This window comes from Desmodus rotundus, chromosome 1 (assembly GCF_022682495.2).
Source record: "Desmodus rotundus isolate HL8 chromosome 1, HLdesRot8A.1, whole genome shotgun sequence".
In the NCBI taxonomy this organism is placed as follows: domain Eukaryota; kingdom Metazoa; phylum Chordata; class Mammalia; order Chiroptera; family Phyllostomidae; genus Desmodus; species Desmodus rotundus.
The window spans coordinates 88,048,081-88,069,234 of record NC_071387.1 but is presented as its reverse complement, the minus strand read 5'-3'; the positions used below and the strand labels follow the sequence as shown (position 1 = coordinate 88,069,234).

At 38.5% G+C, this 21,154-nt stretch overlaps 1 protein-coding gene across 1 annotated transcript in view; it reads left to right on the top strand.

The window, feature by feature from the left end:
* The window catches only part of LOC112304889 (tRNA-uridine aminocarboxypropyltransferase 2), a 108,693-nt gene extending 88,228 nt beyond the window's left edge, over positions 1 to 20,465 (top strand). The window contains exons 5-6 of the mRNA XM_024560576.4: positions 125 to 253; positions 13,585 to 20,465. Coding sequence (XP_024416344.1) covers positions 125 to 253; positions 13,585 to 13,755 — 300 coding nt within the window. The 3' untranslated portion in view covers positions 13,756 to 20,465. The remainder of the gene's footprint in view (positions 1 to 124; positions 254 to 13,584) is intronic.
* The last annotated feature ends 689 nt before the right edge of the window (positions 20,466 to 21,154 follow it).

Here is a 21,154-nt window from a genome sequence, read left to right as displayed (position 1 = left end):
TTGGTACATTTAATATTTATAAACTGGCAATTTTGGAAGGAAATTAAATAATTAGTATTTAAAACACAGACTTTGTAGTTTTAAATTTAATACAAATATTACATTCTATTGTTTTTGGTTTCAGGTGCAATTAAAATCTAGCATTTCTAGTCAGTATGTAATTCGGATGCAACCAACTAATAGATGCCTGTCTACCCTGGAATGTGCAGCTGTTGCTCTTTCCATTTTGGAGAAAAATAATTACATACAAGAGGTATGTATGACTTTGGAAGATTATGTAGTTTTTGAAAGTAGGAGTTCAGTTAGATTTTATGTAGAAAATTTGGAAATGCACAGCTTGTTAAATTTGTAGTTCAAGTGAAAAGTAGAATGTATCTGTGATAGAGATTTATGTACATTTATAACCTTTTCATCTCTGGTGTTTTTCTGTTAGTTTAGCATTCCAGATCCCATTATTTAAAATTATTCATATATTTATTCCAAGCTGTGCAAAACATTTGCAATGTGCTAAATTACACTTAAGTATCACAACATTAAATATAGGTTTTAGGGGGGGTTAGATTTTTCTTCTAGTGTTTTGCATTTCCTTTTTAGTATGCATTCTTCTGTACATAACTTTTTTATTTTTAATTAAAAGAAGGACATCTTACTTTTTTTGCGTTCCTTCTTTTATTTGAGGAGTTATATCAACTTCCTGTTTATCTTATTAACCATGCTTAAAGTGTAAAAAATATAGAACTTTTTGACAAAAACACTTGCATAATATGAAAAGATTATAACCTACAATCATTTCATTTTCCATGAGAGCCTGATGATTCATATATAATTAATAATCATCACAAAAGAATAGTGTTTTATTGTGCTCATTAACATATCAAACTTTGGAACATGTAAGCAACTTTGCACTTCTGGCAAAAGAAAAAAATGCAAAATAAAACTTACGTTGTTAGAGTTTTTTAATCACTGAAAGGTTTTGATAAATACAACTTAAAAAAAAAAGTCAGAGGATAACTAATGTAACTAAATGAAGTTTTTAACTAACATACACACACACCAAGTACTCTTTCCTGCCTTCTTTCTCTCTCTGTCTCTCCCTCTCTATACACTGTGATTACTATTATATAAGAGGGTGCCTTAGCTGTGAAGGGAATTTCAATAATGGATAAAAGCTCAGGTCAGAGTAACTGGGCTAGTTACTAAGCAAAACAGCAAAAGGCCTTCAGAGCAAGGAGTTAAAGAAGGCCAGGAACAAGCATTTACTTGTCTTTGTCTCTACTCTTCTCTACCCTAAGACTTAGAAGATGTCAGAGTTGAACACATTTCTTCTTTTGATGAAAGATGTAGGTTTTCATGGGTAGGATTTCTTATGTGTGTGTCAATATAAGTCGACTTTGTTTTGGATCTAGGCAGTTTCACTTTCTCTGTTCCTCTTATTTGAGAAAAATATTCATGAGGGACCCTAGATCCTTACCCCAAATAACTGGGAAGTGTTTTCAGACTTTTCTCCCTCCATTCTAACCTTGTTACCTTCTTCTATGTACCTGGCCATCAACATATAACACTTAATATACTACCATACTTGTCTTTTTCTTTCTATTTACCATTATTCCTATAAGTTCATGAGAGAGAAAAAAACAAACAAAAAACAAAAAAATAAACTATGCTATATTTAGGTGTCTTAATATTGTTTAAACTTACTTTCCATATAGTCTTTCCCTTTTTATTGATGGAAAACTCTATGATCAGCCACCATCAGACCAAGGACCCATTAAAAGTTCAAATCTTAAGAAGAAAATATAATATTCTTTGGCTATAGGTTTAAAATTTTCCTCACTTCTTTTGGGTTCTGAAAAGAATCCTCTATGGACATACATCCTTTATTCTCACAATTGGAATTCAATCTTTACTACAATCCTAAACGGAAGCTTTAATGTTGGTATTGGTGGTTTGATAACTAATAGAATGGGGTTCAGGATAGGGTTTGTACTAGAACTACTGCTAACTAATGTTGCTATTGCTTCTCCCTTTCCCAGTTTTGTAACACACATTATTCTGGTATTAATTAATGTACCATCATAGCAGGAAACCTATCTTATATTCTGAGTACAGCATCTAACAACAGACAAAGTTTAAGATACAGAATACAGACACGACCCTTCATCTCTTCAGCTTTTGTTATTGTTATCTATGGATAAAATTGAACATAAAATCCCAAAGTAATGGTGAGGTCCTAGAGTTCTCATTCTGTTTGCTTTTGTGAGCTGGAGTAGTCATACTATAGTTATCAGTAGTAGGAAAAGGATGTTTGTCAATCAGATGTATGATTTGGGAGGTGCTAATAAGATAGTCGGCTGCAGTGTGAGCTGAAGAAATGTATAATGAATATCCCAAGTAACTTATTATTACAGATGGCAAAAATTTAGCTTTATTAGTGAGTGAACATCAAGTTCAGCCTAGTGAAATCTAACTGTAATAAAAAAAAATGGTACATTCCTCTGAGAAACACAAATGCTGTCTGCTCTAATCATAGGTGTTTTCTTTCTTTCTTAAGGAGGAAATCTATGCCATACATTTTCCCCCAATAACCTTACATTAGTAGCATCATCATAAAAACCTTAAGATAATGGGAAAATTAGTAATTTTTCATCTGGCTTCATTCTGTAGAGGTAGGGCTCCTGGAAATAATAGCCTTCTTAGTCTATTGATTCATCCTCATCCTTTTTTCTTGAGCAGTTTTTCAAACATTTGAAGTAGCATGATATGAGCCTTGAATTAGGTTTAAATTAAAACTTCATCATTTATCATCATTACTTTTTGCCAGTGGGCAATTCATGTCATTGTTTGTGCTTATTTTCTTATCTATAATATAAAAAATAGTTAACCTCGTAGTATTGTTGTGAGAATTGAATGGGAAAATATGTGTTAACTGGGTGACACCAGACACTCAAATAGTTAATCCTTTTGCCCTTTCTTGCCTTGCTGATTGGATTGACAAAAATTTTGAACTGAAAGTTGGTGATTTTAATTCAGCTACAGTAATATTTACTAGGGCTTTTTATACCCTGGAAGTCTTGAGCTTGGGAATTTTTTTTTATTATTATAGAACCATCTATACTTACAAAGTTTTACCTTGTGAACTTTTTAAAAAGATTTTATTTATTTTTAGAGAGGGGGAAAGGAAGGAGAAAGAGAGAGAGATATCAGTGTGTGGTTGCCTCTTATATACCCTCTACTGGGGACCTGGCCTGCAACCCAGGCATGTGCTCTGACTGGGGATCAAACTGGCAACCCTTTGGTTTGCAGGCCTGTGCTCAATCCACTGAGCTACACCAGCCAGGACCCTTGTGAACTTTTATAACTACATGTGGCAAAGCCTTGTGCCATAGCCTAAGGGCCTTAGGGTCTATTCAACACCAGTAGTTGGTAATAATGGTCCCTTGAAAACTCACTTAGTACCTACAGACAAAAGGATTTACAAAACTTTGACATTCCCTCCAAATAACCTTTCGTAACTTGCTAATTTTATAAGAGGATTTTCTTTGTTTCTCAGAACAAGTCCATGTCCCATGTAGCTTCACATTTCCTCAGATATGTTATTCATTTATATAGAAATGTTATTATTTATTATCAAGTAGTATGCCAAACTTTAATGTATCAGCTTAGTGTACTATAATAACAACCTTATAAGGTAGACATTATTTTCCTCATTTCACAAATGAAGAAAACGAGGCAAAGAGAGATTATGTTTGGGGACATATAACTAGTACATGATTACATCAGTCAAGATAGGCTAGATTATTATGACCCAGCAATTCTACTTCCAGGAATATATCCAAAGAAATCTGAAACACTAATTCAAAAGAATATATACATCCCCATGTTTATTGCGGCATTATTTACAATAACCAAGATTTGGAAGCAGTCCATGTGTCCATCAGGAGATGAGTGGATAAAAAAGCTGTGGTACATTTATACAGTGGAATACTACTTGCTTGTAAAAAAGAAGGAAACCTTACCCTTTGTGATAGCGTGGATTGACCTGGAGAGCATTATGCTAAGTGAAATAAGCCAGTCAGAGAAAGACAAATACCATATAATTTCACTCATATGTGGAATTTAATGACCTGGAGAGCATTATGCTAAGTGAGATAAGCCAGACAGAGAAAGACAAATACCATATAATTTCACTCATATGTGGAATTTAATGAACAAAGCAAACTAACAAAACAGAAACAGACTTATAGATAGAGAACAGACTGACAGCTGTCAGAGGGGAAGTAGGTTGTAGGGCTGCGTGAAAAATGTGAAGGAATTAAGAAAAAAAATTTTAAAAAATCCCCTCAAAAAATACAGACAACAGCATTGTGACAACACCAGAGGAGACGTGGGGATGCAGGAGGTAAAAAAGGGTAAATGGATAAACAGAGGATAAATGGTGATAGAAGGAGATTTGACTTGTAGTGATGAACACACAATGCAGTATACAAATGATGTGTTACAGAATTGTACACCTGAAACCTGTATAATTTCGTTATCCAATGTCACCTAAATAAATTCAATTAAAAAAACCCAAAATGATGAACTGGATTAGGCTCCAGTAATTTAAAACCCCCAAATTAGAATGTCATAGTACAACACATGCCTTTCAAGCTGTCTGTCCAGTGGGATTTCCAGGAGGATCTCTGCTCATTGCAATCACATAGGGACCCAGGCTGATGGAGGCATTCTTGAGACATGTCATTCTACTTTCTTAAAGGAAAAAATAAGGGGAGGTGGTGAATCATATACCAACTTTAAATCTTCTGTCCAGAGATGGCACACATTATTTGTGCTCACATGTCATTAATCAAAGCTACTTATATAGCCATGCCTGACTTCAAAGGGGGCTAGAAAATCCAGTCTGATCATGTACCAGGGAGCCCTGGAATATTTGTGAATAGCCTTAGTGACTACCACAGAGATGGAGCGGGGAATCTCATTCAGATCTATCTCCAAAATTCTTTCTCTTAATTACCTCAGAAAATTAATAGATGCTTATCTTCAGGAGGTTAAAGTGGAGGCCCTTAACCATGGGAATATTAGTGTTCTCCTGTCCATGAAGAGTTTGATGTCATAAAATTGCAATAGAACCTTCAATTGTCTCAGTCTGTATATGGTCCTAGATATGTTTCCTAAGTACAGTGATTCAGAATCCAATGACTCACTCCACTATGTTCAGTCTGTAAAGTAATATATAGTCATTTCCACATTTTTTCCTGTTTGAAGAAATGATATTTTTAAAAGAAATTATGAGAACATAGCTAAGGGACTTTCTACAGCAGTGTCATGCAGATTTTCCAAGATACTGGTCTTTTTCTTATGTAATAGAGCACTTACTGCAGTGGTTGAACCATATAGGAATTTCTTTTTTTCCTGTGAGTAAGAACTGCCAGGGCTGGAATGCATCAGAGACCTAGATTTTTCCTGTCTTTCAGTTCATCATCATATATATTGGTTTTAGTCTTCATATTTATTGCCTTGTAGACATGTTAGAGGCTATTCCACCTCTAACAGTACTGTTCCAGTCAAGAAGAAAGAGCAAGCCCCTGCCTGCTGAATCTATGCCATTTTAAAAAGACTCTCCATGTTTCCTTTATAGTAGCTCCTGTAAAAATAAAAAAAAATAAATTAAAAAAAGTAAATAAAAAGATTCTCCAGAAGCCCCACTTAAGGACTTCCACATACATCTCATTGGATAGATTGTGTCATATGACCCAATGTCATATTACTAGCTGGACACATTGCCACCTTGAATAAAATTTTTTATTTTTTAATAAGGAAGAAAAGAATGGATGAATTATGAAGAAGCAACTACCAGTGACTGCTAACATTTGTAAGAGTTTATTGTACATTAAAGCTATTAAGCCCTTTTTACTTCTTGTGTTGAATATGTGAGGGAATAGATTTTCATATAGACATTTTGAAATTTTTGTAGTTAAATATATCAGTTTTTCCCTTTGTTCTTTTTCTTCCTCTTTTTTTTTTTAACAATCTGCTCAATCAAGTGTTGTTACTGTTATCTTAAAAATTTTGATAAGTGTTCTCAGGATCAAGGAAAGAATCTGACTCAAAATGTGTTTCAAACACTGACATCTGTGTATGGTATAAAAAACTAGCATATTGTTTTTATTTAAAATTTTTTTAATTTGAATAACTTTAGGAAAGGCATGCTGCTCCCTTTTTTTTACAACCTCCACTATTCTCTGTTACCCTATGAATCTACCCAGTTCACATACTTACGTTAAATGGCTGGCCCTGTAGGTATTTATATTTAGACTGGTACATATACAGTTAGGATTATTTCAAAAGCACCAAAACCTGGTTATCTAACTTGTATGTGGTCCATGGACTACTGTGCATTAGTAAACTATTTACCCATTACTGTCATCATGTAATTGTTATCAGGTAGCAGGAAGCCTGCAGCCTTCTGTGGTTGAAAAATGAATCAACTAATTGTGATTATCTAAAAATTTCTTACAGTCTCCTTGTTACAGATCAAATTATAATGGCAAAATTTTTACTGGGGTTTAAATATTTTAATTTCTAAAGCTGAATTTGGACTTTATCACCTATATGGAAAATCAATTTGTGTCTTTTCATTGAAGTTACTTAGTGGTATAGAAGGTATGAATTTAAATAAATAATTTATTTAGAAATCATCATAAATTTTTAGGATAACTATTGCTTTTCTTTTTTTTAAATTTTCTTTTTTTTTTTTGTTATTCAATTACAGTTGTGTGCCTTTTCTCCACATCCCTCCACCCCACCCCAGCTGAACCCCCATACCTCCCCCACCTCCACCCTCCCCCTTGATTTGGTCCATGTGTCCTTTATGGTAGTTCCTGTAATGCCCTCTCCTCACTGTCCCCTCCCCACTCTCCCCTGCCCATCCTTAGATTGTTCTTAACTTCAATGTCTCTGGTTATATTTTGTTTCCTTTTTTCTTCTATTTATTATGTTCCAGTTAAAGGTGAGATCATATGGTATTTGTCCCTCACCGTCTGGCTTATTTCACTTAACATAATGCTCTCCAGTTCCATCCATGCTGTTGCAAAGGGTATAAGCTCCTTCTTTCTCTCTGCTGCATAGAATCCATGGTGTAAATATACCATAGTTTTTGGATCCATTCGTTTGCTGATGGGCACTTAGGTTGCTTCCAGTACTTGGCTATTGTAAATTGTGCTGCTATGAACATTGGGGGGCACAGGTTCTTTTGGACTGGTCTTTCAGGGTTCTTAGGGTATAATCCCAGCAGTGGAATTGCTGGGTCAAAGGACAGTTCCATTTTTAGTTTTCTGAGGAAATTCAATACTGTTTTCCACAGTGGCCTCACCAGTCTGCATTCCCACCAGCAGTGCACTAGGGTTCCCTTTCCTCCACATCCTCCCCAACATTTGTTTGTGGATTTGTTTATGTTGGCCACTCTGACTGGTGTAATATGGCACCTCATTGTGGTTTTAATTTGCATCTCTCTGATAGCTAGTGATGCTGAGCATCTTTTCATATGTCTCTGGGCCCTCTGTATGTCTTCCTTGGAGAAGTGTCTGTTCAAGTCCTTTGCCCATTTTTTAATTGGGCTGTTTGTCCTCCTGGAGTGTAGTTGTGTGAGTAATTTATATATTTTGGAGATCAGGCCCTTGTCTGAGGTATCATTGGCAAATATGTTTTCCCATACTGTTGGTTCTCTTTGTAATTTGGTGCTGTTTTCTTTAGCCATGCAGAAGCTTTTTATTTTGATGAGGTCCCATTTGTTTATTCTTTCCTTTATGTCCCTTGCTTTAGGGGATGTGTCTGTGAGGATGTTGCTGCATGGAATGTCTGAGATTTCCTGCCAATGTTGTCCTCTAAGACTTTCATGATGTTACGACTTATATTTAAGTTTTTTATCCATCTTGAGTTTATTTTTGCATATGGCATAAGTTGGTGATCGAGTTTCATTTTTTTGCACGTAGCTGTCCAGATCTCCCAACACCATCTGCTGAAGAGGCTATTTTTGCTCCATTTTATGCTCCTGCTTACTTTGTCAAGTATTAATTGACCGTAAAGACTTGTGTTTATTTCTGGGCTCTCTGTTCTGTTCCATTGGTCTATGTGCCTGCTTTTATGCCAGTACCAGGCTGTTTTGGTTACAGTGCCCTTGTAATACAGTTTGATATCAGGTATTGTGATCCCTCCTGCTTGGTTCTTCTTTCTCAAAATTGCTGCAGCTATTCGGGGTCGTTTATGGTTCCATATAAGTTTCTGAAATGTTTGTTCTATATCTGTGAAATATGTCATGGGTACTCTAATAGGGATTGCATTGAACCTATAGATTGCTTTGGGTAGTAGGGCCATTTTGATGATGTTAACTCTTCCAATCCATGAGCATGGTATATGCTTCCATTTGTTTGTGTCTTCCTTAATTTCTTTCTTCAGTGTTGTGTAGTTTTCTGAGAACAGGTCTTTTGCCTCCTTGGTTAGGTTTATTCCTACGTACTTTATTTTTCTTGTTGCTATATCAAATGGGATTTTTCTCCTGATTTCTGTTTCTGCAGTTTCGTTGTTGGTGTACAGGAATGCCTTTGATTTCTGAGTATTGACTTTGTATCCAGCTGTTTTGCCAAATTCATTTATTAGGTCGAGTAGTTTTTTGGTGGAGTCTATAGGATTTTCCATGTACACTATCATGTCATCTGCAAACAGTGACAGTTTCATTTCCTCCTTTCCAATTTGGATGCCTTTTATTGCTTTTTCTTGTCTGATTGTTGTGGCTAGGACTTCCAGTAATATGTTGAATAGGAGTGGTGAGATAGGGCATCCTTGTCTTGTTCCTGATCTTAGTGGGAAAGCTCTAAGTTTTTGTCCATTGAGTATGATGTTGGCTGTAGGTCTCTCCTATATGGCCTTTATTATGTTGAGGAATGCTCCCTTTATTCCCACTTTGCTGAGTGTTTTTATCATAAATGGGTGCTGTATCTCATCAAATGCTTTTTCCACATCCATTGATATGATCATGTGATTTTTATCTTTGCTGCTGTTGATGTGATGTATTATGTTTATTGATTTGCGAATATTGTACCATCCTTGCATCCCTGGGATGAATCCCACTTGGTTATGGTGTATGATCTTTTTAATGTATTGCTGGATGCGGTTTGCCAATATTTTGTGAGAAATTTAGCGTCTATGTTCATCAGCGATATTAGCCTGAAGTTTTCTTTCTTTGTTGTGTCTTTATCTGGTTTTGGGATTAGATGATGCTGGCTTCATAAAAAGAGTTTGGGAGTCTTCCATCACTTTGGAATTTTTCCTGTAGTCCTAGAAGGATAGGGTTACCTCTTCCTTAAATGCTTTGTAGAATTCTCCTTTGAAACCATCTGGTCCAGGGCTTTTGTGTGTTGGGAGTTTTTTGATGACTGCTTCAATTTTGTCTGCTGTTATTGGTCTGTTCAGGTTTTCTGGTGCTTCTTCATTCAGTTTTGGAAGATTCTATTTTCTAGAAATGTGTCCATTTCACCTAGGTTTTCAAATTTCCTGGGCTAGAGTTCTTCATAGTAATTTCTTACAATCCTTTGTATATCTGTGGTATCAGTTGTCATCTCTCCTCTTTCATTTCTAGTTGTGTTTATTTGGATCCTCTCTGTTTTTTTCGTGATGAGCCTACTTAAAGGCTTGTCGATTTTGTTTATCTTTTCAAAGTACCAGCTCCTGGATTCACTGATCCTTAGAATTGTGCTTTTAGTTTCTATGCCATTTAACTCTGCTCTGATCTTGGTTTTTCCTTCCTTCTACTTGCTCTGGGCTGTCTTTGTTGTTGTTCCTCCAGTTCTTGTAGGCATAGGGTTAGGTTGTTCGTTTGAAATGTTTCTGTCTTTTTAAGGTAGGCCTGTATTGCTATGAAGTTCCCTCTCAGGACTGCCTTGCTGTGTCCCATAGGTTTTGGTATGTTGTGAGTTCATCTTAATTTGTTTCCAGAAAGGTTTTGATTTCTTCCCTAATCTCGTTCTTGACCCATTCATTGTTTAATAGCATGCTATTCAGTCTCCATGATTTTGAGTGTTTTGGGTTTTTTTCCTTTGGGGTTGGTTTCTAGTTTCAGTCCCTTGTGGTCAGAGAAAATGCTTGATATGATTTCAATTTTCTTGAACTTGTTGAGGCTTGTTTTGTGTCCTATCATGTAGTCTATCTTTGAAAAAGTTACATATACACTTGAAAAGAATGTGTATTTTGCTTCTTTGGGATGAAAAGTTCTATATATATCAGTTAAGTCCATTTCATATAAGGTATTGTGAAGTGACACAAAATCCTTCTTGATATTTTGTTTGGAAGACCTGTCCATTTTTGACAGTTGGGTGTTAAAGTCCCCTACTATAATTGTGTTGCTGTCAATATCTTTCTTGAAATCCTCCAAGATTTTCTTTATGTATTTGGGTGCTCCTATGTTGGGTGCATATATATTTACAGTGTTTATGTGTTCTTGTTGGATTCTTCCTTTGAGTAATATGAAGTGACCTTCTGGGTCTCTCTTTATGGCCCTTCTTTGGTAGTCTATTTTGTCTGATATGGGTATTGCTACCCCTACTGTTTTTTCCTGTCTGTTTGCTTGACAAATTTGCTTTTAGCCCTTCACTTTCAGTCTGTGTAAGTCTTTTGTCCTGAGATGGGACTCTTGTAGGCAGCCTATGTGTGGGTCATGTTTTCTTATCCATTCAACTGTTCTATGTCTTTTGAATGGATTTAAATATAAATCCATTTACATTTAAGGTTATTATTGATAGGTAGTTACTCATTGCCTTTTTTTCCTACCTGTGTTCCTCTGTCTTTCTCTTTTCCTTCCTTTCCTTAAAGCAGTCCCTTTAGCATCTCTTGCAGAGCTGGTTTGGTATAATTTATTCTTTTAGACTTCTTTTGTCTGGGAAACTCTTTATTGGCCTTCTTTCTTGATTGAGACCCTTGCTGGGTAAAGTAGTCTTTGTTGCAGGCCTCAGGTTCTCATTACTTGGAATGTTTTTTGCCATTCTCTTCTGGCTTGGAGCGTTTCCATTGAGAAGTCAGTTGCTAACCTTATTGGTGCTCCCTTGTATGTTTCTTCCTGTTTCTCCCTTGCTGCCTTTAAGATCCTCTCTTTGTCTTGGAATTTTGCCATTTTAATTATGATGTGTCTTGCAGTGGGCCTCTTTGGGTTCCTCTTGCTTGGGACTCTCTCTGATTCCTGGATTTGGGTGACTTTTTCTCTCCTCAGATTGGGGAAATTTTCCATCATTACTTTTTCCAACAGGTTTTCTATCCCTTGCTCTTCTTCTCCTTCTGGTATTCCTATTATACGGCTATTATTACGTTTCATGTCGTCCTGCATTTCCCTTATTACCTCTTCATTCTTTCTGAGACTCTTTTCCTTTTCTTGCTCTTTCTGTGTGTTTTTTCTACTTTGTCCTCCAGCTGGCTGATCCGATCCTCTGCTTCATCAAGTCTGCTTTTCATTCCTTGTACTGTGTTCTTCAATTCAGAAATTGTAATCTTCATTTCCTCTTGGCCCTTGTTGATAGTTTCTATTTCCTTTTTCATGTTAACATGGTTTGCAGTGAGTTCATTGTAGTTTCCCTGTAGTTTTTGGTAGTTCTCTTTGAGCTCAGAGAGCTCAGTGAGCTTCCTGATAACCATTGCTTTGAACTCAGTATCTGATAGTTGACTGGCCTCTTTTTCAGTTAGCATTCTTTCTGAGACTTCCTCCTTTCCTTTCATTTGGGGATTGTTTCTGTGTTTTCCCATTGTTTGTGAGACTCTTCTTGTTAGCCTCTGCTTCTTAAATTGATCTATTTTGACTCCCTGGGTTTATGGTATGAACTTCTATGGTGGAATGCCAATGGGATTTTGTGGTGCTGTCTCCTTAATCTCCTGTGCTCACTGATCTTGACCTGACCTTTATGGGTGTAACAGGGTCTAACTCTGGTCTTTTCAGCACTCCAGGTTTTATTGTCTCACCTGTGGGAAAAAGAGAAAACGGGGGCCGGGGGGGGGGAGAAAAAGAAGGGAAGGAGGGAAAAGGGGAATAGAAAAGGAAAGGAAGGAAGGAAGAAGGAATAAAGAAAGATTGGAGGCAAGATAAGAAGGAATTTTAACAAAAGTTAAAACAAAAGAATAAATAAAAGAAGGCAGGAAGAAGGAATAAAAAAGGTAAAGGATGGAAGGAAAAAGGAATTAAAAAAGACGGAAGGATAGACGGGAAGAAGGAATTCAGGGGGAAAGGAGGAAAAAAAGAAGAAGTCTTCTGCTGGCTTTAAACAGGTGAGGTTAGTTCTGCTGGTCGCCCTGTCTGTGGAACGGGAAGGGGTGGTTGGAAGGATTGGTTTCACTTTCCTTTTTTCCTGAGCCCCACTCTTCCCTGTTGTTCAGCCTCCAGCCCAGTTCCTCAGGGTCCTTCTGCTCCCCACTAGGCCTTTATTTCACTAGGACAGTTGTGCTGTCCTTGAGTTTCACCAATTAGGGGCAACTCACATTCCACCTTGTTGCTCTTTGCTCTCTTAGGTGCTAGGGGCTCTCGGTGCTGCTATGGGTAGTTCAGCCCCCTACTGGGTGGAGTCTTTCTGGGGAATGTAGTCTCCCACAGCCCTGCAGCTCCCCTCTGCTAGGTGTTCTGCCTTCGTCCTAGAGAGCCAGTAGGCCCTGCAGGGCTCTCTGTGCAGGAGGTAGGTAGGAGTTGTTCACAACCAGTCCTTTTAGGTGTGGCCCCTCCCAGGCCATCAGGCCGTTGATCAGGCAGTCTGCTCTGCTGCTTTGGGCCTGAGTCGTGCGGCTGGCCGGTCTGCCGCCTTGGGCCTGTGTGTGGGGCAGCTACTCTCTGCTCCCGGTGTGCACCCACCCGAGGTTTCAGGTGTGGGCACCCCGCTGGGGTTTCAGGTGTGGGCTGCCAGCTGGGGTTTCAGTTGTGGGCCCCCAGTCCGCTAATCTGGGTGCACGCAACCGGACTTCAGGTGTGTGCTGGGGCTGGTTATCCCGCGTTCACTGTCCAGGGGCTGACGGGGGAGGGGCGCCAGAGGCCGCGGCTGCTGTGGAGAGTTCTCTAACTAGCCCCTGAGTGCCTCTATTTTCTTTTTCTTTTTGAGAAATTTTTCCTATTCAAGCCCCCCTGGTCCAAACAAGCACCTGGCTGATCACACAGCTCAGCCTGGCTCTCTCCCAAGAATCCTGCAGCAGACCCTGCATCTGGACCGGGGCTTCAGCTGCCCTTGTCCCCGTGCATATCCCAGGGACCTTATTGTCCTTAAGCACTCTTCTTACCGTCAGATCTTTCAATGTCCTCTATGTTTGTTCTCCGATCTTCATATATGCTGGAATACTGTTGGCTGTTCTCTCTGCTCCTCAGATCACCTAGGTGTTTCACTGTTGTTGAGAGGAAGTGGACTCTGTTCCCACCTATCTCGCTGCCATCTTCCCTCCATCAATTGCTTTTCACAGTTGAAAGCAAATCATCATCATCATGCTTGTTTCTGAAGAAAAATTCTAGATAGAAAACCATGTCTTGTCACAGACACATTTTTAGGGTTTTGTTTTGTTTTTTTATCTTAACAGACTTTGCTTCGCCCTCTTCAAGCTTTATGTGCTTTCCAGCTTCAGCATGGTGCTCGAATTCGCCTCAGCAAGGAACACCTTCTGAAGAATGGATTATATCCTAAATCGATGCCAAAGAACAAACGCAAACTCAGGAAAATGGAACTGTTAATGAACAGTATTATAATTTAGTATAGAGGTTCTTACAGTGCTACTTATGGTGTCTTTGGCTGACAGTATCAGATTAAGTTCTCATACAGTTTAAGTCTGTAGGTTTTTTGAGTGTCTAAAGAATGGGGATTGCATACTGAACTTGCCCAGAAGAACAATGAAAATCAAATAGCCATAAAAGCAAACAAACATAAATTACACTGACTTGGTGAAAAAGGAAGGTTTTATACTGTATTTACTTTTTAAAATGTGCCTCTATTAATTTTTTCAAATCCATAATTTGAGATGTGTTAGTCGTTGAACTGGGTCAGAAGTTTTTATTTTAAAGTGGAAGAAAATTGTTGTGCTTGATTGGAATGGTAATGTTTCCATTAATGTTCCATGGATAATTAAGTGTAGACCTATATTAGAGGATACCTGCATCAATTTGCAATAGTATACACAAACTACAGTTTGAAATAAGTAACAAAAATAATAAGCAGTTTAGATTGAATTTACTTATTTCGTAAAACAGTACAAAGAATAAAGAAACTCAGTATTCTTTAGGGACTAAACTTAAACTCAGCTAATGTGATTAAATGTTCTGTTAATGCCCTTAACTTTTAAATTTAGGTATAATTGGCATATAACATTATATTAGTTTCAGGTATACAACATATTGATTTGGTATTTGTATATTATGAAATGATCAATACATCTTGTTAACATTCATCGCCATACATAGTTTTTTTCCTTGTGAAGGGAACTGTTAAGATTTATTCTTTTAGCAACTTTAAAATATTCAGTACAGTATTATTAGCTATAATATAATCATCAAGTAGTATGTTATATCCCCATGACTTATTTATGTTCTAACTGGAAGCTCGTACCTTTTGACCCACTTGATTCATTTTGCCCACACTGAAGCCCCATCTCTGGCAACCACCATTCTCTGTATCTGCGAGCTATTTTTTTTAATGATTCCACATATAAGAGCTATATGGTGGAGTCCACTTCCCTCTGCACAAGGGTGGAACACCTAGCCAGTCTTCTGAGGAACAGAGTGAGCAGCCAATGTTATCCCAGCATATATGAAGGTTGTAGTCCAGAACTGTAGAGGACAATGAAAAATCAGACAGTAAGCAGAGTGCTTCAGCACAATAAGGTCCCTGGGACCAGTGCATGGACCAGGGTGGGTGCAGCCCCAGACCCAGAGCCTGCCAGGTATGTTGCAGGATTCTTGGGAGAAAACCAAGTCAAAGGCACACTCCCCTGCCAAACAAGGAGATTTGAGGGGCACCAGGATGGACCTGGATACTTGAAGTTGTAGGGGAGAATAAGGATGAAGTGGCAAACACACAGAGGTGGAGTGTACCCGCTGAGACTGTGGATGCTGGCTGGCTAGAGTTGGGCCATGATGGACCCAGTCTTGTTTGAGATTGGGGCTGTGTGAAAGACCAGGCGCTTGTTTTAAGCGGGAGGCTTGAATCTGAGGAATTTTTCAAAAAGAACAAAAAAACAAGCACTCAGGGGCTGTTTAGGGAATTCTCCCGTAGCAGCTGCCTCCACCATCACTGACTGTGCCTGTGCAGCCTCTGCAGTCTCAGCTGTGGGTCCACCTCTGCTGCCAGGACCATAACTGTGACCCTACCCCAGGCTACAGCAGCAGAGTGCCCCCAATTGCACCAGTGACCTTTCTGTGCGCCACTGAATCAGCTGACCCCCACCCTGCCACAGCTGTTCCCATAGCAAAGGAGGCCTGCACACCCCTGACCCACCACCCCGGGTGCAGCAGCAGAGGAGGTGTGCGCCCACATATATAGAGGCAGTCATGTCAGTGCCCCCGCCCTGCGGGCTAACCGGCTTGCTAAAGGGAGGCAGAGCCGCCCCAGCAGATGAGAGCAGCAGGTCTCAGGGAGTCAGCAATCCCCAGAAAGACTTAACTCAGTTGGGGAGCCAAACTACCCTGAAGAGATTCTGAAGTCCCTAGCATCTAGGACAACAAAGAGTGAGAAGGTGGTGTGTGAGTTGCCCCTAACAGGTGCACCTCAAGGATAAGGATTGCACAACTGGTGGACTGAAGGCATAGGCTGGGCGAAGAAGGGCACTGGGGTCCCAGCAGTGAACTGAGAAACTGGGCTGGAGGTTGGGCAGCTGTGAAGAGTGCTGATCAGACATGGTACCCATCTCCACAAAACCACAGGAAAGATCAAGAGCCCAAACCAATGTCCCTCAGCTAGCTGTAGCCAGGAAGACCAGCAGAACTTGCTTGGCACATTTAAACCCAACAGGAGGCTTTTTAAAAAATTCTAAAATTCTTCCCTCCTCCCCCCTCATCCCTCCCTCCCTCCCTCCCTCCTTTCCTTCCTTCCTTCCTTTTTTCTCCCCACAACTCAGACAGTAAAACCTGGAGCTGTGGAAGGACCAGAGTTAGACCCAAAATGGGGTCATCCCAACAACTGAGACAGACAAATTTCACTTTGCTGTTCCAGAGAACTTGCAAGTTATTGTATATTTGTATTATTACTGTTTTTTCATCATTTGTACATCTTTTATTTTATTAGTATTTTTTTATTTCTCTACTTTAAGTTTAGTTTTCTTCACTTGGTTTGTTAAATTGCATTGTTTGACTGGTTTTCCTTATTCTGTGTTTCATAGTGTGTTTTTAATTTTCCTTCTTTCATTTCACTTGTGTTCTAATAGTGCACTACTCTAGGTCGTGTACTTCCTGCTCTTGTTATTTAGATCACATAGATTCTGTCATATGAGTGTTTCTCCATTACTATTTTAATAATTGTTGTTCCATACAATTGTAAATACTACACAGCACCCCTCCTGGATCTGAGCTCACTTCACTGTTTCTGGAACTTTATTACTGTTGTGGTTAATTCTATTCTCTCACACACTACACCTATTTTCTATCCTTCACTCTCACTATATCTCATAATATGACCTTCCACAAGCTCACTGCTTTCTAGATACACATCACAATCCTGCCCGCACCCCACAAGAGTATTATCATTTTTCCACCCTTTTGAAAAACGTGGCTGGCTGGGTGAAATATCACGGTTAACGCTATGCTTACCCAAAGGATATCCTATCTCTTCTCTGTGAGTTGGTACTTTAAATACTACAGAATACACTCTTGATGTCTTAATCCATTTTGTCTTCCCCCTCCAAATGATCACAAAAGAGTAGGAGGGAGCTGTGAACACCAGTATACCTGCTGAAAGATAGAACCCACCAACAGATAATAATGGAAGAAGGTGAAGGAGTGAGTGGAAGCCAAAATAACCCCCACCCAGGATCATCAGGAAATATAACCAAATGGTGGAGAAATTACCCAGTACAAACAACTGAACAATAGTGAGAGAGAAGCCTCAAAACCTCATACAGACAGAAGAACCAGCTTCAACACAACCTGTCCATACCTGCACAACAGAATACAAGATGCGGTGGATGGAGTGACCCTCAGTTAACCAGCTAGAGGAAAGGATCCACCAAAGAAAGATCCAACAACAATTAAAACCCAAAGATATACAGAGATCCAACATAAATGACAGCCCAAGAGCAGCAAGCTCCTGAGTTCAAACAGACTGCACTACTGAATCTCACAGGTCTCCTACCATAGAACTTCACACCCTAAACCCAGGGAGTCAGAACACATCAATTTAAGAGGCACAGGCTAACAAGAAGAGTCTCACAAACAATGGGAAACACAGACCAAATGAAAGGAAAGGAGGAAGCCTCAGAAAGAATGCCAAATGGAATAGAGATAAGTCATCTATCAGATATTGAGTTCAAAGCAATGGTTATAAGGAGGCTCAATGAGCTAAGAGAGACTTACCAAAAACTACAGGGAAATTACAATGAACTCACTGCAAACTGTATCAACATGAAAAAGGAAATAGAAACTATCAACACAGGCCAAGAGGAAATGAAGAATATAATTTCTGACCTGAAGAACACAGTAGAAGGAATCAAAAGCAGGCTAGATGAAGCAGAGGATCAAATCAGCGAGCCAGAGGACAAGCAGAAACAGACACCCAGAAATAGCATGAAAAGGTAAAGGGACTCAGAAAGAATGAAGAATGGTTAAGGGAAATTCAGGATAACATGAAACATAATAATATCCTTATAGTAGTGATACAAGCAGAAGATGTCACAAGGGACAGAAAACCTGTTTGAAAAAATAATGATGGAAAAGTTCCCTAATTTGATGAGACAAGAAGTCACCCAAATCCAGGAAACACAGAGAGTCCCAATCAAGAGGAACCGAAAGAGGCCCACTTCAAGACACATCATAACTAAAATGGCAAAATTCCAAGGCAGAGAGAGAATTGTAAAGGCAGCAAGGGAGAAACAGGAAGTAACATATAAGAAAGCCCCGATAAGACTAGCAGCTGACTTCTCAATAGTAACGCTTCAAGCCAGAAGGGGTGGACAACAAATATTCCAAGTAATGAAAACCAGAGGCCTGCAACCAAGAGTACTCTATCCAGCAAGGCTCTCAATTATAATGGAAGGTGAAATAAGGGGTTTCCCAGACAAAAGAAGCCTCAAAGAATACACCTCCTCCAAACCAGCTCAGCAGGAGATGCTAAAGGGACTTTTTAAGAAAAGGAAGAAAAAGAGTAAGAGAGAGTGAAACACATATATGAAGGAAGTAAAATGGCAATGAATAAGTACCTGTCAATAATAAACCTAATGAAAATGGATTAAATGCTCCAATCAAAAGACATAGAATACCTGAATGGATAAAAAAGCATGACCCACACATATGCTGCCTACAAGAGACCCACCTCAGGACATAAGACCTACACAGACTGAAAGTGAAGGGCTGCAAACAAATTTTCCAAGCAAGGGGATAGGTGAAAAAAAGCCGGGGTAGCAATACTATTATCAGACATAATAGACTTCAAAACAAGGGACATAGAGACTCATAAGGTCGCTTCATAATACTCAAGGGAAGAATCCATCAAGAAGATACAAACATTGTAAATATATATAAACCCAATGTATGAGCACCCAAATATATAAAGAAGATCTTGGAGGACTTCAAGAAAGATATTGACAGCAACACAATTATAGTAGGGGATTTCAACACCCCACTGTCAAAAATGGATAGATCTTCCAAACAAAATATCAACAAAGATATTGTGACATTTAACTATGTTCTAGGTCAAATAGACTAAAGTCATATATACAGAGCCTTTCATCCCAAAGAACTAAAATACACATTCTTTTTGAATGCACGTGGAACAATTTTCAAAGATAGACCACATGATAGGACACAAAACAAGCCTCAACAAGTTCAAGAATACTGAAATATCAAGCATTTTCTCTAATCACAAGGGACTGAAACTAGAAACCAACCTCAAGGAAAAAACTCAAACACATGCAAACTCATGGAGATTGAACAGCATGCTATTAAACAATGAATTCGTCAAGGATGAGATTAGGGAAGAAATCAAAAAGTTTCTGGAAACAAATGAACTCACTACAACCCAAAACTTATTGGCCACAGTGAAGGCAGTCCTAAGAGGGAAGTTCATACCAATACAGGCCTACCTAAAAAAGAGAAGCATTTCAAATAAACAATTTACTGCTTCACCTGCAAGAACTGGAGGAAAAAGAACAAAGATAGCCCAGAGCAAGTAGAAGGAAGGAAAAAACCAGGGTCAGAGCAGAATTAAATGACATAGAGACTAAAAACACAATTCTATGGATCAACGAATCCAGGATCTGGCTCTTTGAAAACAAACAATATTGGCAAGCCTTTAAGCAGGCTCATCACGAAAAAAAAAGAGAGAGGACCCAAGTAAACAATCAGAAATGAAAGAGGAGAGATTACAACTGATACCACGGAAATACAAAGGATTATAAGAAATTACTACAAAGAATTATATGCCAAGTAATTTAAAAACCTTGGTGAAGTAGACAAATTTCATGAAAAATATCCTAGAAAACTCAATGAAGAGGAAGCAGAAGCTTGAACAGACTAATAAAAGCTGACAAAATTCAAGCAGTATCAAAAATCTCCTGACACACAAAAGCCCTGGACCCGATGGTTTCACAGGAGAATTCTACAAAGCATTTAAGGATGACCTAATTCCTGTCCTTCACAGATTATTCCAAATAGTCAAAGAAGATGGAAGACTCCCAAACTGTTTTCATGAAGCCAGCATCATCCTAATCCCCAAACTATATAAAAACACAACAAAGAAAGAAAACTTCAGGCAATTATCGCTAATGAAGATAGTAAAATCCTCGACAAAATATTGGAAACAGCATCCAGCAATATGTTAAAAAGATCATGCACAATAATCAAGTGGGATTCATCCCAGGATGCAAGGATGTTACAATTTCATAAATCAATACACATAATACATCACATAAAAGGAAAGACAAAAATCGTATTAACAGATGTGAAAAAAGCATTTGATAAGGCCCAGCACCCATTTATGATAAAAACACTCAGCAAAGTGGGAATAGAGGGAGCATTCCTCAACATAATAAAAGAGAGACCTACAGCCAACATCATACTCAATGGGCAAACACTAAAAGGTTTCCAACTAAGATCAGGAGCAAGACAAAGTCCACTTTCACCACTTTTATTCAACAATGTATTGCAAGTCCTAGCCACAGCAATTAGACAAGAAAAGGAAATAAAAGGCATCCAAATTGGAAAAGAGGAAACAAAACTGTTCTTGTTTGCAGATGACATGATAGGGTACATTGAAAATCCTATAGACTGCTGCAAAAAACTACGTGACCTAATAAGTGAATTTGGCAAAACAGTAGGATACATAGTCAATATTGAGAAATGAAAGGCATTTTTGTATACCACCAATGAAATATAAGAAATACAAATTATGAAAAAAGTCCCATTTGATATAGCAACAACAAAAATAAAATACCTAGGAATAAACCTAACCAAGGAGACAAAAGACCTGTACTCAGAAAACTACACAACACTGAAGAAAGAAATTCAGGAAGACAAACAAATGGAAGCATGCACCATGCTCATGGATTGGAAGAATTAACATCATCAAAATGGCCATACTACCCAAAGCAATTTATAGATTCAATGTAATCCCTATTAAAGTACTAATGACATATTCCACAAATGTAGAACAAACAGTTCAGAAATTTATATGGAACCCTAAACTACCCGAATAGCTGCAGCAATTTTGAGAAAGAAGAACAAAGCAGGAGGGATCACAATACCTGATATCAAACTGTATTACAAGGCCACTTTAATGAAAACAGGCTGGTATAGGCATAAGAACAGACACACAGACCAATGGAACAGAACAGAGAGCCCAGAAATAAATCCAAGTGTCTATGGTCAATTAATTGACAAAAGGGGCAGAAGCATGAAATTTAGTAAAAATAGCCTCTTCAACAAATGGTTTTGGCAGATCTGGACAGCTACATG